Source organism: Morone saxatilis, unplaced genomic scaffold (assembly GCF_004916995.1).
Source record: "Morone saxatilis isolate NCDOM2014 unplaced genomic scaffold, NCSU_SB_2.0 Contig9, whole genome shotgun sequence".
NCBI classification, from domain to species: Eukaryota; Metazoa; Chordata; class Actinopteri; family Moronidae; genus Morone; species Morone saxatilis.
In genome coordinates, this window is record NW_023340268.1 from 20098023 (window position 1) to 20115667 (window position 17645).

A 17645-nucleotide genomic window follows, 5' to 3' on the forward strand; every position below is an offset into this window, starting at 1 on the left:
CACACACACACATACACACAGTCCTCTGCCTCCATAAGCTCTCTGTCAGACAGCTCAGCTTGGCATCACTCTCGCCCAATAAGATGAAACGGGCATTAGCCTGACCCCGTTCTCACAGAGACCCAGTCACTTTGCACAAACAGCATGTGGTGCTATCTCATGTCTGGCCTTTCTAATATCCCATCTCCCTCCTCTTCTCCGGCACATTCTTGATAAAAATATACTCAGCGGAAAGGGGCAGACATTCCCCACCCCGAACCAAACCTCTCCTCTGTCTTTCAGCTGAGGTCTTAATTGGTTATCTTCAACTCTGTCCCTGTTCCATCTCATCAATATTCTCTCTGCACAGTAATAGGTCAGTGGATTCACGGTTCCCTTAGCTATCCACTGCAGACCGCCTTTTATAGACTTTTTGTGGGCAGAGCACATTAAACTACTACTAGCAGTTATTGTTTGTATTTTATGGCATCTAACTGTCTAAACTGGCTGCAGTGATCTCTCAAAGGAACTACAAACACCTCCTGCAGGACGTCAAGAATCTGTGATGTCAAACATGATCCAGGAGCTATTTTGGGATGAAATTCAGTTGTCTCTTAATTGCTTTGCCTGATAGGTTAATGAGTGCTTACATTTCCCATAATGCTTTTCAATACCCAGACAGTGTTCTAGAATATGCCAGAGCAGCATGTCAGATGGGAGTTTGTGGATGTAAATATGAGCGCCGTACCTAACAGATTCTTTTAGCTGCCACCTCTGTCATCAATTTAATTATGTATGAGTCTTGATGAAATGCAGTCAAGCTCCAATGTAACAGCACTGCAAATGCATCTTGCTTACAGTTCGACAAGTGATCCACCAGTATAAAAATAAGCCTAAGGGTTGGGTTATGCTTGCACAACCTGATCCTCACTTTAAATATGTAGATGCTGGCACACAACTTTCTAGCTTGTGAGGTTCTACTTAAGCAGTGGTGCTTTGAGCTAAATGCTAATGACATTAATGCATGAATGTTTGCACCAAATTTCATGGCAATCTATCCAATATATTCTGAGACATTTCACTCAAAACCACAACCATGTTAACCCCTGTGGTGGCACTACAGGAACAGTCAGGGAATAAGTCCTAAGGTTTCATCCTCCTGGGACCATGAATGTATGTAGCAAAATTCATATAGCTGCTGAGATATTTTAGTCTGGACTAAAGCGTTAGACCAAACAACATTAGCTACTATCCCTAGAGCCAGTGTGTCTGAGAACAACAATATACAGAGATTAGTGTTATATGATGGATGGAAATGTCATTTTCCAGAAAATGGAGTGTGTTCTTTTTTGATGGTAGATGCTACATTACCATTCAAAGGTTTAGAATTGCCTGCCACAAAAGCTTGATTCGGTACAGTCAGTGGACTACTTCAAAGTTTGGAATGTTCTTTCGTTCTTTTAGGTTGTAGAAAGTCCTCTTTACAAATAGATTTTATTTTGTGGGATGGGTTTGCAAAAAAAAGTTATGTTTTTTTAGATGGAGAACAAAATGCTGTACAATGGTTCAACCCTTGCACCGCTGTGGTTCAATAATGATCACACTTTTCTGGACTGTAAAATAAATTCAAAATAGAGGGGTATTTGGGGAAACACTTGATTCGACTCGTCCGTAGGAAACAATGGCGGCTTGGCCTGGTTACACACAATCTTGTATTACAGATAAACAGTACACTAAAATATGTTTCTGAAACAATTTTTAGGTGAGAAATAGTCATCAAAGTAACAGAATCTAGCTTTGTATTTGATCAGCACCACCTAGTTTGACAGTTTAATCTGAGTTTAGTGCACTGCACTGGACAGACTCACTGAGAAGTCAGTCACAAGGTAACCATACTCTAAAGCATACCCTGCTTTATGGTCTATTTTACTCTAAATAGGATCATCATTTACTAAAAGAAACATCATGCTGTATGGAAGAAGACTGAAACTAGAGATTAAGACCATAAACTCATTAGGAAACTGTTTACTGAGCTCATACATCAAGTCAGAAGTCGGGTAAGACTACATGGTATCTGTGTTTTATTGCAGCCAATGGAGATGCCCCATTATATGTACTGTTAATATTAAATATGTTGCACAATAAAGCAAGAAAAACAACTTTGACACAAACATTTGTTTGTTTGAGCCATCCATCAACTCCGACCTCCTCCATATGAGGAGTCTTTGCAGAACATAAGTCAGTAATGGTGTGAAATGCCACGCGGAAATCAAAAAAGGCATTGTAATAAGATGTAAAATGACGTCAATAAAAGTTATTTGTATGATATTAATATGCCATTTTGGGGATAACAGGCGGGGAATGCTACCTCTGTTCTAATACTCAAATTGATAGCAGTAGCAGAAGTAAATATCCTGATCTACAGAGTCTGTTGCAGAGAATCATATGGAAGCAGCAAAGTGATCTGTTAAGAGATAATGAAGGCCACACTGGCTCCTCCTTCCACACCTTTATTTCACCCCTTTCATCAATTATAGACAGCTGTATGGAATTCTCTACATCTCACAACATGGCTAAAAAGATCAGTGTCATGTCTAAGAGCTGAGCGCTAAGGGCCGTTAGAGATAATACTCCAAAAAGAACTGAGCTGAGCTTTGCATGCAGACATCTGGCTTGAATGAGTGGATGTCGGTATGATATTATCGGGATAACACTAATCGCCCAGATTGGGATTATGATTATCACTCACCAGGACACAAACAGAGTTCCCTCTGTACATCAGGACTAATCTTAACATGTAAAGGCTGAAGCAGTCAAGCGTGGGAAAATCAGTGACATGTAAATAAATGTTTTAGCACCACCTCATTAAGCCACTCAGTGTCATTCAGAAGAGATCAATAACAAATATCCTTTTTGTCATAAAACTAATTTCATCATTGGGGAGAAGAATTTGATTTGTATCTCTCTAATACATCTCCAGTGACATCCAGCCTGCAGCTTTCAGCAGCCATCTGTGGATCATCTTTGCAGGTCTTCTTTGTCAATCCCCCTGTGGTTTCCCCTCTCCCCCTCCGCCTCCCTCTCGTCCTTCCCATCCCTTTGTTTGCCTCCCCTCCTCCCTCTGTCCTGCGGCTGACATCACGGTCCCAGAGGAGCCCTGTGATGGTAACAAGCCCTGATTCAGCACAACATAGTCCCATCTATGCCCCCACCCTGCATCACTTTTCAGTCACCGGTCGCTCCTTATCTATATTGCATCCCTCTCCTCATCTTTCTTTTTATCCTCCTTACCCTCCTCCCTAAAACAGGCCACCCCTCCCCAAATAACCCCACCCCTCCAGCCTTAAGCAGGCTCCCGAGCTCAGACAGCTTTTACTGTGCTGAAAACAAGCTCTCCCAAGTGGGCAGGGATGTTTTTTTCACCATAGGCTGTGCCCGGGATGGCTACAGTACATCACTGGGAAACATCAGGGCAACACCAAAAATGAAATATTTATCTAAGCATGAATATGGAGGAGAACATCAAAGTATTACCTACTATATTTCACCTTCTTTTCAGACCAGATTGCTTGTCGTTTTTGAGTGAGAGCATTTGGGTCTCACTCGCAGCAAAGAAATGTCGACCAAAGAGTAAAACTTGAAGTTAAAAGGTCTTGAGCTGAATTTTTAAAAATGCTGCTTAAAAGCACTGTCAAAATGGGAAAGGATCCTGCTCTCTGGACACAAAAGGCCCCAACCTGGCAAACATGAAAAAAGATTCATTTAATGTGACATGATGCAAAAAATGAGAACAAATAAACAAACAACAGACAAATAAAGTCAACAGCAACACTTAGGGCCAAGCTTTAAACCATTATCATCTAATGTCCTACAGTACTAATTATGCATTCTTAATGAAACTTTATGCATATTTTAATTGTATGGAAATATAGTAGTAATGCAGTAATTGGTTTTGGTGGTGGTTTAATGGGGTGCAATAATATCCAGTGTATGAAAACAAGATTTAAACAAAGTTTAAACTATTTGTTCAAGTTCAATTAACTAAATGAAACTGATACAATTCATTTAACTTACGCAAGTTAGCTTACCAATAATATAATATAATTATAAAAACATTTTGGTCTCCTCAAACAATTTGAGTTGAACTAACTCAACTCTCAGGTTCTACAGCGTATGGTACTCTTACTGTATCATGAGTAAACTGATGACCCCTCACTAAGTGACATATTTTATGGGTATTTCATATTATATTCAATGCATAACAATAATAGCAGATAACAACTGACTAACTGTACAACAAACCCAAATAGTAAACATGATAACTGCACTAAAGACATTTGGATGATTTTTTTGTATTTTCTGAGATTATCTCCTGTGAATATTTATCAGTTTTTCTGATATTTTTAGGAACATTTTATACAATCCTCTGTGTTATGTTTTTTTCAACAATCATACATATATAATAGGCTACTTTTTTGACAAATTCAGTGTTTACTTCTCATTGTTCTATTAGCACTTTGGTTGTTTCAGCTGCATACTTTTCTAATTTTCTTCAAGGTTTATATCTTCAATAATAAGCTAACCACTGAACTACAGCATAACCTCTGGTGTAACCTTTGAGCCTATGCATTTAACTAGGTACGGCATAATACTTTAATTCACACGTATGAATGAAGTTTAGGTAGGAGGAAACAACTAGCTCTGTAAAATTGTTTGAGGGGAATACAGTGACTTCCTGGAGTCTTGTTGTCACATTGAGGTTTTCAATTGTCCCTGCACAGAGACCAATGACTGTAGAGATGTATACTAAAACCTGGGCTCACAACCTTCACAATAGCTCGACAATGCTATAGAGAAGCTACTGGTGGTGCTGCTGTTTGTCAAAAAATATCTACTACATATCTTCTAAAATCAACAACAACAACTGAGTACATTTGAAACTTGTTTTATTGGATTTGATTACTCATAAAGAATACCAAGCACTAGCTGTCTTAGCTGAGACTTCAATGTCTACTTTCAGAAATTGCTGATGAAGCAAAGCCACAGTGCCATTATCATGCTCCATGCTGCTAGCATGCATTATTAATCCAGTCATTTAAAGCTTATATCAACCACTGCTCAATGTTTTGTTCCTGCTCGATGTTCTTTCTCATGATAGTTGTACAAACCACTGTACAGTGACATGCTGCACTGTTGTTCTATGTGGACCAGTGCAACAAAAACGCTAGATGCTGCTTCAGGAGGTGTGAGTCCCATCTGTTGGGCCTCATTAGGAAGAAAACCTGAAACAGGACTATTGTGTGCAGTCTGAGGTGACAGGACAGCGGGAGGTCGATGGCAAGGTGGGAGGGGTGGGTGTTGCTGGAGGGGTAATGCAGGAAGAATATTGCAGAGGCCAGAGGATTAGCTAATGGGACAACTTTACTGCAAGCCACTGAAGGAGGGGTGGTAGCTGAGGTTGGGGATCTGGATCTTAACAGTGGCAATCGCTTTGACCTCAAGGGTGAGCAGAATCAAGATCACCAACATGGGGCTTACCATTTGTTTTCTTGGCTCTAGTGTACAATGCAGTCTTTATATTAAGTATATAAATGTTTATGTTACATAAACTCGTGCTATTTACGGCATTTAAAGCCAATATTGAAAAGGCAGCATACATGCAAGGGTATAATTAGGAACAACCTCTGGGCCTCATGATGCCCCTCTAGTTTTAAATAATATAAAACATGGATATATTCATATGGACATTTAATACCACCTTGACAGCACTATATGTCTACAATTCAGTTACATCTATCGCTATCTTGTCAAATAGCTTGTGATTACTACATTCTCCAGGATAAACATGAACATGGCTAAACCTAAAGCTGCACTAGTCAATGTATTTTATATTTACAATGTTGAAACTGATCGCGTGTGATTTAAGATGGTGTCACTCTTAGTGACGAACCCACAGAGACTTATCCAACTCCAACTCCAAAGTTCCACTCAGGTCTGTGGCGCTTTTTAGCTTCTTTTAGCTCCTTGTTTTGGTTTAGAGACTCCACTCTCATAACCTGATTTCTAGCTGCTGTAGGCACTGAAATAGCTCTGATAAACCAATTGCCTGCCACCAGACTGGCACTCAGTAGCAAAAAACACATTTGGCGACTACCTGGTGAACATAGTGGAACATTTAGCATCTAAAGAGACAGACATTTTTCTGAAACAGAGCTAAAAGAGTAACTACTGGATTCATTAGGTGGTCAGACACGACTCCATCAGATTATTAATGTTGCTTTGTGTCTGCTGGTTGTGCAAACACATCTCTGTTTGCTAGCATGTTCGCCACAACAGTGTTTTACGCTATATTACATCAGACTGGCACCTATGAGTCAATCAATGACCCAAAACAGTGGCTGGACATTGCTTATCCAGACATTTATTGAGGCTACATATTCAAATCTCCAGGAAGCATTAAGCTAATTGTTGTCTGTAAATAACCAACCTGTGAATAACCAACTGTTCGATCTGGGCTGAGGTTTAGTGGGAGGTGACACTCATGTTTACTGCTGCTTATAACTGTTCTCCAGCATCCTCCCACTCAAGATAGCATCCATCAGTACAAACTGTCATCAGCATCATTTCGTTATTTACCACACTGGCTGAAATCACACAGTGAAAGCTGTGGCTATTAGTGCGGTTGTTTCTAGTTGTACTAAAGTTTCTCACGGTACACGTTTCTCACATGTGTGAAATTGCTATTTGGTTTGCACATGATGATGCGATCTGTATATCAGATTTGTGTTTTCAAAAACAATAAATGCAACTTTAAGGAAACCTGTAACCTGAAATCACAGTCAAGCAAATCTATGATTATTGAAGTCTGTGAATGGACCATAGGGCTGAACAGAACTCCTGTCTGTGTATTACACTCTTATCTAGACTAAGCAGACTTTATGTTCTATGGCCATCATGCAACTCACTGGTGAGAAGAACCATAATGTTCAATTTCACACTATATTTGTTCATGTATGTATCCCATGTAACAACTGTTATTCACAGTGAGACGACTATCACTCACATGTTCCTGTCTTCTTGGCCTACATGCTGGCCTTGTTATTGTCTTCCTGCCTCTGTTTCCCAAGTAGATGACACTGCTTAATGACACTTCTCAAATATGACTCTGAGAACATGGCCTAACCAATAATACAGATGTTGATCTAAGTTTTTGTCCAGAATAACCAGCGAAAGAAGCCATATGAAAGGCACAATCTCTCATTTACAGTTTACACCTGTTTTTCTTGGAGGTGCTCTTGTTTAGCAAAGAGCAAGAATCCAGATCTTCTAAAAAGAGAAAAGATTTCGACATAATTCCTTTAGGTCTGCCTGATGTTGTATTCTTAATAACCAGCTGATGGTTATTAATGGTCCAGTGTGTAACATTTGAGAAGTAATAGAATATAATATTTTTCTATTGTTCTATTAGTGTTTTTCTGCCCCCTAGTTTCTCCTTCATGCTAGGAAGGTTTATGATCTGCAACTCAACCTCAAGATGCCACTAAATCCTCCACACTGGACCTTTAAGAACAGTATGGGGGAAAGACCACAACCCTGCTGTATGGCTGATCCCACTCATATTATCACTAATCACTTCCTAAAACTTATTTGTGATGTGTTAACTGTGTTGTTTTTCATAAAAAATCGTCTGCCAAATTTCTATGAATAAAATGTGATATAAATCAGGCTATGAATGACATGTAAACAAACCCTTCAGTATATAGATAGGAATAAATGGCAACATAACACAAAGTAATAAAATAAACATTATAATCTGTATTACTTTTTCTTTCTTCTCTCTGAAAATAGCCCAAAATTTCAAAAATGACCAGTGCATAAAAAAAATGTTTTACCTGTAGCATCTCATCTTAAGAAAGATTAAAAGATCAAGAATCAGAAATATAAAAAGTTAAATATTATTTGACAGGTCACAAATGTAGCCCAATGATATATTGAATGATTTTTGATATCCACCTACTAGACAAAGTCAACACAACATATTTCAACAGTACATTCTGCACATGAGGATGCACACAAATGCACTTCTGTACACACAGGGAGTACACACATGCAGAGCAAATGGGGGGTGGGGGCGGGGATGCTGAAACCACTTCTAGACAGCCTGCAGCCTCCCAGAGAGGAAAGCAGCTGAGTTGGTGATTATGTAACTCACAGTTACATAAAAGTTATCACTACACTTAAACATCACTGCCCTATAGATTCATCGTCATGGTAACAGGGGACAGACTGTATCGTCTTGCTGCAATATTTACAATAAGGGCTTTGGTGTTCCTCGTGAATCAGTGTTCGATTACTCAGGGGGTTAAATTCTCAGCTGTACATTATCAGCCCTCATCCCAGGCAGCAAATGTCACTGTTTTTCTTGATCTACGCCTCCAATTGAAGTCAACACGTAAAACCTCAATGGGATACATGTAGCTGCTGTGTTGTGGCTACTTGTACATGTAATCCCGAGAGACAAACAGATAGGAAGATAGGAAGTGAGCAGATAGGAAGATATCTGCTCGTAAGCCTGCCAGGCTTCCTATCAAGACAATTACAGCATAAACAGATATGGAGGACTCCCGGCCCCCCATTCCCTGATCTGCTCACTGATGGATCCCACTGCCTCTGTGGCTGGGGAAGGAGGGAGGGGGTGTCTCGCACCGTGTTTGTGTGGACTAAAAATGGGTCAGGCTTCCAGCTCCAGCCACAGCACACACCAGCATGGCTGAGTGCTTCTGAAAGGAGGCTTCCTGTGGATCAGATGCTGATGTGTGTGTGACACAGTGGCAGCCCAGTATGAGATGCATAGATTAATAATAACCCCCCGTGTTTCCCATCATACAACCACTTGTCTTCTCTTTTATCACAAAGCTTTGAAATCTCCATGCAGTTAACCCCGCACACCTCTCCACAGCATCCATCTTTAGCATGAAAATGTTTTCCAATTCTGTAATGTGGGACACTCATTTAGCGTGAGTAGGTCAAAGCTAAACTTCTTGTAAACATATAAACTAGGCCTTGCATTTGAAAAAACCTCTGAGCAAGCAGATTTAACTCTCCAACCATTGAATTGGACCATGGAGCATGTCTGCCAAGCTGTTTTTGGAAAAGTGAGGCGTAGAAAATGTTTGGGTTTTGTTGTGGAAAACTCATCGAAACATGCAAATGAGTAAGCAAGTTTCCCTAATTCAAAGGAATGACCTGAATACCAAAACTGACTGTTTTCATCATAGCCACAAGGCTGAATGTATGAAAAGATAATCAGCATCGCAAACACACACACACACACACACAAACAAAGTCTAAAACCTTGCTCCCCCAGACACAGCCGATATTTCACCAAGACCCAAATCCTCTAGAACACACACACACACATCTGCAGATTTTGGCTGGTGCTGCCACTGGACTGTGCTGACAGACAGGCCCCCTGTGCCTCCCCCCGCCCTCCCCATCTCTCTGTCTCTGCCTCCCATTCGCCCGCCTTTGTCCTGTGAAGCACCACAGATCCAGTTAGTGGGGGAGACTGATGCTGGCAGGCCGTGAACACCATCTGCTCCTCTTCAATAAGACGGAGCAGCTCGGCCACACCGAACTGAAAGGGGCTAAACACACACGACGCTACAGGCTCCTATTGATAGATGACAAATACTACAGGGAGACTAAATGACACCTTGCATGCTAATGTGAATAATTTTGCATATCAGCAATGGCAGTCCAGCTGAGTCAAAGCTAATATAGCCTACTGCAATGTAAGAATGATCTAGAAGACTAGTTTCACACTTTGTTTTTAAGAGCTGAATCCAGGACAGTTAGCTTAGCTTAGCATTAAGATTCAAAATAAGTATGGATCTGTTCAAAGGTAACAAAATCCACCTCCCAGCATCTCTTTCAGCAAAGTAAGTTCTAAAGTTTATTATTTAGAGGACCAATGTGTAGCATTTATTGGCATCTAGCAGTGAATTTGCAAATTGCAACCAACTGGAAACTGCTCGCATTCCAAGTGTGTAGAAACTATGGTTGTGCGAAAGGCCCTATCTACAGCCAGTGTTTGGTTTGTAGAGAAGCATAGTGGTGGACACAGTGGTTAGCACCCCCACTACGGGTAACAAGGCCTTCATGATTTTAAGGTGTGCTAGAAAACTCAAAAAATATACACAGTAGGCTGACATATCAGCATTTGGTTCCCTTCTGTGAAGAAAAGTAAATGTAAAGTAAATTTTCTAATAGAACAATGGTAAAACGCCAGGGACAAGAAAACACTGAATTTGTCAAAAAAGAAGCCTATTAAGTGTGTATGATTGTTAGGAATTATAGAAATACAGAGAATTGTATAAAAAGTTCCCTAAATGGGCGGCTGTGGCTCAGAAGCAGAGCGGGTCGTCCCCCAATCGGAAGGTTGTTGGTTAGTTTCTGTTCGATGGACTTTGCCATCGCTGTGTGAATGTGTGTGAAGGGTGATGTGGCACGTAGTGTAAAAGCGCTTTTGAGTGGTCGGAAGACTAGAAGGCGCTATACACAGTACAGGTCCATTTACCAATTTACCATTAAACAGGAAATAATCTGCCTCAAAATGTGTAGAATATCACTCTTTTACACAAACGTCTTGCAGTTGAGTTCACTGTTTGGGTCGATTGAACAGTTTTAAATACAATATAAAATATCCATTTAATATGGCACTTAGACAGGAGTCATCAGTTTACTAAATGATAGAAAAGGGGTCCCTTGAGGAAAAAGATTGGGAGCCACTGGTATAGAAGATGACCTGCACCCTCTAAATAAAAACAGCTCATTCTAAGGTAACAAAAGCATAACACTTCTTACTTGTAGGTATTATACCCTTATGAAAACATACCTATGAATATGTACACGGAGGCACTCACATGCCTGGTCATGCAGGCATGGCCAGACCAGGTATGAACAAACCCCAGAGAGACTGGGAGCGACACGTGTGTGACGTTATTCTCTGCTGAGGACACCATGACTCCACTATATCTTTACATTGCAAATAGTTGTTTACTGCTATATTCACTTTTTTAAATCTCATATATAACCTTTAAAATGATCAGGTTCTGCTGATGAAGACTGTGGGATGTGATGGTGTGTGATGGGAGTTTTTACAAAAACTCTTCGGGCTTTGGATTTAGTCCAAATGATCAATGTATCTAGTGATTATACTAACCAAATCAACTGTAGGTTTCCATTCTCTTTTATCAGAAATATGTGCATTACACTCATTCAGTTACCACATTCACACCAGAATCTGCCCACTAAACAACCGCACTCTCACATTGTTGACCACTGCGCAGGTCCTGCAGTAACAACTGCATTAACAGTAGCATCTGCTGCACTGAAAGGCACCTTGCCCCTTATCTGTGCGAGCGTGTTATTCTCTCAATTCTTCCACCCAGACCCTGGAGATTTGTACCAGTGACCCTTGAGGAATAAAGAATCATGTCTGAGTGCTGATGTGAATTATTATGTTTCCCCTCACACTGTGAAACCATGCTGCCTTGTTAATGACTCTGCTACTGTAAAGTGTGAGAGACTGAATCAGGCTGTCCAACATCATCGGATCAGTCCAGCCAGAGCTCCACCCAGTGACCTGATGGAGGAGAGGATGTTATACATGCCTCCACTGTATAGCACAGACTTAACTTTATCTGTGCCTTTGACAAAAATATCAATCAGTGGCCCAAATCACAAGATGAAATGATGTCCACATGGCAACAGTAAAAATAGATCTAACTGTAGGCCCTGTGGTTACAAATATTTTCAGCACAGCATCAATGTGACTGAACAAACACTGATCTGCTCCTCTTGTTGTCAGAATGATGTTAAGCTAAAAATAGTCTGAAATCAAATAGCCTGGGTTAGGTCGATTGAAGCTGAATTCAGTCCAAGCATTGGCATTTACATAACGACTGGCAATTTAATCGGAGAGCTGGGTGGAAATGTTGAAGCTGGAGCCACAAAGATTCTGAGATATCACTTAAAACCTGCCGTTTAACGCTAAATTGGATCTGCACATAAATAAATTAAGAAGAAGGCAGCATTGCACGAGGTACTTTAACTTCTGGGAAACGTACATGAACAACAGCTTCGATAATTAATCGCATTAAAGGGGAAAGAACATTTTATCTGAGAGGAACCAATATTAGGTTTTCTTGAAACAAAACAGCAACACACAGGGTCGAATCCTGCTTATGAACAATTCTTTGTCCGAATATAGACAAATAAAGGAAAGGGAAGATAGCAGGAATAAAAAACCTGGCCAAAAACAACTCCCTTGTTTCTCTTCAGAAACAAGGGAGTTGCCTTGAATTGTTTAGCTGTTTTCATGACCTATCATCTGTTTGTTTAAACGTTATATATATAAGATTTAAAAAAAGTAATATAGAAGACAACAACTATTAGCTATGTAAAGATTTAGTGGAGTCATGGTGTCACACTCCCTCTGCCTGCTATCACAGCCTCTCTGTGCTTTCTTTACTTAGTACTGCTGCATGGATTAACATTAGCGTTCAATACAGCCATTGCAGCCCTTTTCACATCTAATTCTGTAAATGAAAGGTTTATTTTGACCAAACCAGCGTTGGTTGGAAAGACTAACAAACATTCTATTTTATTTCTGTTTGAATTTTCTATATATAACCTTTCATTTATTGGTTCTCAAGATGAAATTCATTTTCAAAACTCAAAATTAGCTTTGCCTCCACATCTGCTTCTATAAAGGGCAACTGCCAGGTTACGTGAAAATGACATTAGGCCTGTTTCTCCAAGGATGCAATATTCGTTGTCCTTTAAACCCCTGACAGCTTATAAATGTGACCTTCACACCTTGACAGACTGAGCTATATAACTTCTCCACTTCTTACACTGTTCTGCATATTGTTCCTCCAGCAGCAGTGCAGCCCTTAGATCATGCACTAGTTGTTATTGCTAATTCAGCGTTGTCAACTTAAACAGTAAAGGCTGTGTGTGCTGATGCCACTGGCATGTATCAGCAGAAAGGGAACAGAGGGTTGCAGCAGACTGCTCCCAATCGATTCCTGTAAGACAGTTTCAGGCCTTCTGCTGTCTGCGTGTCTCATTCAAACAGAGAGAACACAGAAGCACGTCATTATTTCCTTAACAATCTTCATATGTACTACTGTTGAAATTGTCACCTACATTATGTCACAGTTTACCTCCAATAATTGTATGCAGCAGTATAAGATATTTATCTAATCATATGTTTCCTATTGACACTCCTTCTTTTCCCTCTCTCCTCAAAGGGGTTAGAGGTCACAGTCAGAGCTAGAGAAATATGTTATCCTTGTTTTTATTTTTATGTTGTGTAATTTATTTATTCTAGTTCCTGCACCCTGTGCTATAGTGATGTCTAATCCTGTTACCCTGAAATCATGAAAAGTTTAACTTTGCTGCTAAGAGCTCCCTGAATCGTTTTAAGACATTTAATAACATTCTGCTTTGAAAAAAAAAAAAATCCCAAATCTACGATTATAATATATATATAATATAATATTTATTTCAAAAGATATATCTCATACTGGTGTAAGCTGCATGTTGAAACTAGCTGTGATGTCACAAAAATGCTGTGATGTTTAAAATCAATTTAGTTTTTTTCAATTTAAACCTAAATGTCAAAAATAAAACCATCTGTGACAGTAAACTTCACAAATCCATTATAGTAGACACAGGGTGGAGCAATGACTACAATCACTGTATGAGGGAACAATTACCCTAAAAATATTATATTAAAAATATATTTGTGCTATAAACTGCTTTCCAATACACCCCTGCGTATTGCTGCCTCGCCCAGTTTGCTCTCCACTGTAACAATAAACACTCTTTATCCATTTTGACTCGTGGAATAGTTGAAGCTCATTGTCTAAACGTAAAATAGAAATAAAACCACAATTCCCAACAGCACCTAGGAGTGAGGAGCCAACCAATGATTGGCAGCCATCGGTGTGACGGCACTCGCTTTGGTCCTTTTATGTGCGAGCTTGGCAGGCTCTCGCAGAGGGCTCGCTGTAAACCGTGTGAGAGGAGCACAGCATCCACAGCTTGTTGAAGGTGGGTGTGACAGACAGCATCTCTACAACCGACAAAGTGCACAGGAATTGTTGTTTTCTCTGTCTGTAAGTACGAACATTGCTGAACTAATGACGTTATAAAGACATGTAGGCGGGCCAAGTGTAATATTTTAAACGGAGTTGGTATTTTTGGGGTTTAATTTCTCTTAACCGTTTTTTTTTTTTTTTTGGGTTGTGAATGGAGAGCTTCTGTTAGCACGTGAGCTAACTCACATTATGACTGACAGGCTGTTGGTGGATATCTTCGACCTCGAGAGGCTTTTTCTCGGATCATTTCAACGCAAAAATGAGACGGAGACGGCGGTTGTTGCTGCTCTTTGTGGCGGCGGGTTGGCGGGTTGGCGGGTTGTTAGCCTATTGTATGGTGGGAGACACTGGCACAGTTGGCACCGACAGACAGACAGACAGACACAGACACAGACAGACAGACGAGGGGTAGACTTGGAGCACTTCTTTCATGTCGGTGAATTTGTGGGTCGCGTTGGCATTTTGTCAATACTTATTCACCCCTCGACGGCGCCAGTGAGCGAGCAAAGCTTTATTATTCGACATTTTGTGTGGAAATAACCTGCCCTCTTTGTTTGCAGCTGCTCGTCACGTTGCTGTCAAACGCGCCTTTGTTTGATGCTGCTTGTTATGCTCGAGCTAACGACACCAGAAAGCTGAGTGAAAAGTGCATTTAAATGAAGGAGATATATTGTCATTGTCATTGTCAGGGAGGACATTGTTAAGGCGAAGTCAAGTCAGCAGTCCACTGAATGCCAGCCGTGGGTGTAAATGTGGTATGGCAAGGTGTGGGCAATCACCGAATCTCTCCAATTCTCCAATTCTAGTCAAGTAAGGAGATTTCTGTGGTTTTTAGCATTCCAAATGGCACATTTAAGTAGTTGGTAGCCTTTTTAAAATGCTAGGGGAGGGGTCTTTTCACTCAATAAGCAGGACGTTTAAGACTCCCATTGACCACTTGATCAAATGACATGACAGCTGTTGTTTCTCCAACGGTTTTTCACATGCAAGTGGATATGAAGCTTTGAACTGATACTAACATTCCTGATTTTATATTTGAGCACAGGGATCCAGCTATTGGAGCTCGCCCTGCCTGTGTAGTGGGCTGTTGTGGTATACTTGTGTATCGCCCCCTCCCTCCCCCCTGCGGCTCAAACACATGGTGCAAGGAACAGGTGCTCCCTGATGATCATTTTCCCCAGATATGCTCATTGCTCACTAATCTCATTTGAGATGGCGCGTGTTGGCTGTGTGGTAGGCAGAGTCCAGGCCTGTCTGCACCTGGCACTGTCTGCCGTACCCACCCTGATCACTGCCTTTTGTTCCAATAAAATCTAGCTTTGTTCATTAACAATTAAAGCAGCAGTGGCGAGGCTTCTGAAAAGCCCTTCCCTCGCTTGTCTGATGGGGCGGTTCAAGTGCTCCTAGTGATCCGAATGCCGTTTCTGCCTTAAGTTAAAGAAACAATGGCGTGTGTGTGTGTGTAACATGCAGTGGTTTGTGTGGATTGATGGGCGGTGGTTGTGTGCAGTGCTGAAGACGGCCATGGGGTGTTGCCACTGTGCCTTGTTTTTGTCTTTGCTTATTTAGATGGAGGTTGGAAATGGCGGAACACATCCGCTAGAGGTCACTAATTGTAGAGCCATCTGCTGATCTGAATTACAAAAATCTGACCTTTTTATTATATTTCCCCTTCAGGTAATTTGACCTGCAGCGCACTCTTAAAATGGCAGCCTCTGAAGGTGATTTATAACTCTAACTTTATCCATAATTTAAGATTTTGGATGTAGAATATTGCTGGACTGTGGTTCATTGTGCCTCTCTTCATTGGGTTACCTCTTTTGTGTGCAGATATCCAGGTCAAGGAGCTTGACAAGCGGGCCTCTGGCCAGGCCTTTGAGGTCATCCTTGCTGCTCCTGCCCCAGATGCCAAGGGCGACTTCCCCCTGTCTCCTCCCAAGAAGAAGGATGTCTCACTGGAGGAAATTCAGAGGAAGCTGGACGCTGCAGAGGAGAGACGCAAGGTAATTTTTATTTATTTTTATTTTAAATTTTTAAAAAAAACATTATGAGCTTTTAAAGTCTTCCACAAGTCTCTCCACATTGAGTCCATCAGCATCTTAATGTGTATGTCGGGTGGGGGATTGAAAATGTGTTTCACTTCTGAATCATCCTTTTTCAGAACCATGAAGCCGAGGTTCTGAAGCACTTAGCTGAGAAGCGTGAGCATGAAAAGGAAGTGCTGCAGAAAGCTATGGAGGAGAACAACAACTTCAGTAAGATGGCAGAGGAGAAGCTCAATCAGAAGATGGAGGCCAACAAAGAGAACCGCACAGCACTTATGGCAGCGATGAATGAGAAATTCAAGGAGAAGGTCTGTTTTCAGTTGATGATAAGTGGATGAACGTGCATGATCTTTTTTCACCAGGATATTGAAACTTAACCTTCATTTTCTGTTCTTTTTAATAGGACAAGAAGTTGGAAGAGGTGCGAAAGAACAAGGAAACCAAAGAGGGAACTTCAGATGACTGAAATTCGCAAACGGGGGATTGTATAGGGTTTTTTACGTATCCAAAGATTGATTTATTTTTTGTTCAGCAAGTATTTTTGTTGTGTTCACTACCCACCTTTTTGAAATAAGAAACAAGTTCCACTTTGTGAATTTTTCAATTCTCCTTGCTATAAGTGTACTTGCGCTGGTTTTACATGTGGATCATTTCCCCCCTTGTTGAGTTTAATCCATTTGATATGTAGCTTGTCAGTGCAGCTTCTGCCCTTTTTGAAAATTAGCAGTGTGTACTTATCCTTTTTGAGGAAGCATGTTTCTATGCATAGGTCTTCAATCCCTGCCTATTTCATAGTGGGTTTTGACAATGTTCCTGTGAACCACACCTGTTCTCTGCACTTACTGTATATTTAAAAAAAAAATAAAAAAAAGTAGCACAAGGTTTGATCAAGGCGTCGGCTGTTATACATGCAGGTGTTTAGTGCAGCTTTGCTACCCAGATTCTGCTAGTTTGCTCCTGCAGATCATGTTTTTGTGCCGCTGCTGATTCTTCGCTTTTGTAAAAATATGGAGTTGTCTTCAAAGCACATGACTTCTTGCTGTATAGCTGTGAATTAACATGCCAGATATGTAAATGGATGCCATCTTGAAGAGCACTGAACAGGGGCCTACACATGGAATGCAATGAGCAATACACTTCGGCATCTCAATAGATACAGTGGCTAGTTGACTTGAACTGTTGTACTAAAACAAATAAAAAATGGAAACGCACTGTCTGGCTGGCTTTTGAAACTGTTGGTGTCCTACACTACATGCTTGGTACAGTTCTGCAGTCCTGCATGCACTCAATGACCCAATCCAGCTTAAGGTGTCAGTTTCCAACATGGTTTTGAGCACACTTAATTGTGAGGTCTCCAGTCGATTACAGGCAGTTGTAGAGGTTTGGTGTCTCTAATGGGCTTCAATAACATTGACACTGAACCAATAAAATGTCCAGCTCATGGATGTCC

The 17645-nt window shown here is 40.7% G+C and overlaps 1 protein-coding gene across 2 annotated transcripts; it reads left to right on the forward strand.

The window, feature by feature from the left end:
- Positions 1-13976: 13976 nt before the first annotated feature.
- LOC118343246 (stathmin-like) lies at positions 13977-17406 on the forward strand. 2 transcript variants are annotated; one of them, XM_035682012.1, is made up of 5 exons: positions 13977-14103; positions 15828-15871; positions 15981-16153; positions 16312-16503; positions 16599-17406. In XM_035682012.1, the coding sequence occupies exons 2-5, from the start codon at positions 15856-15858 to the stop codon at positions 16659-16661; spliced, it is 444 nt and encodes a 147-aa protein (XP_035537905.1). In that variant the 5' UTR covers positions 13977-14103; positions 15828-15855; the 3' UTR covers positions 16662-17406. The 2 variants fall into 2 exon arrangements, with proteins under 2 accessions (XP_035537905.1, XP_035537904.1); XM_035682011.1 differs by having other exon boundaries at positions 14032-14168.
- Positions 17407-17645: the final 239 nt, after the last annotated feature.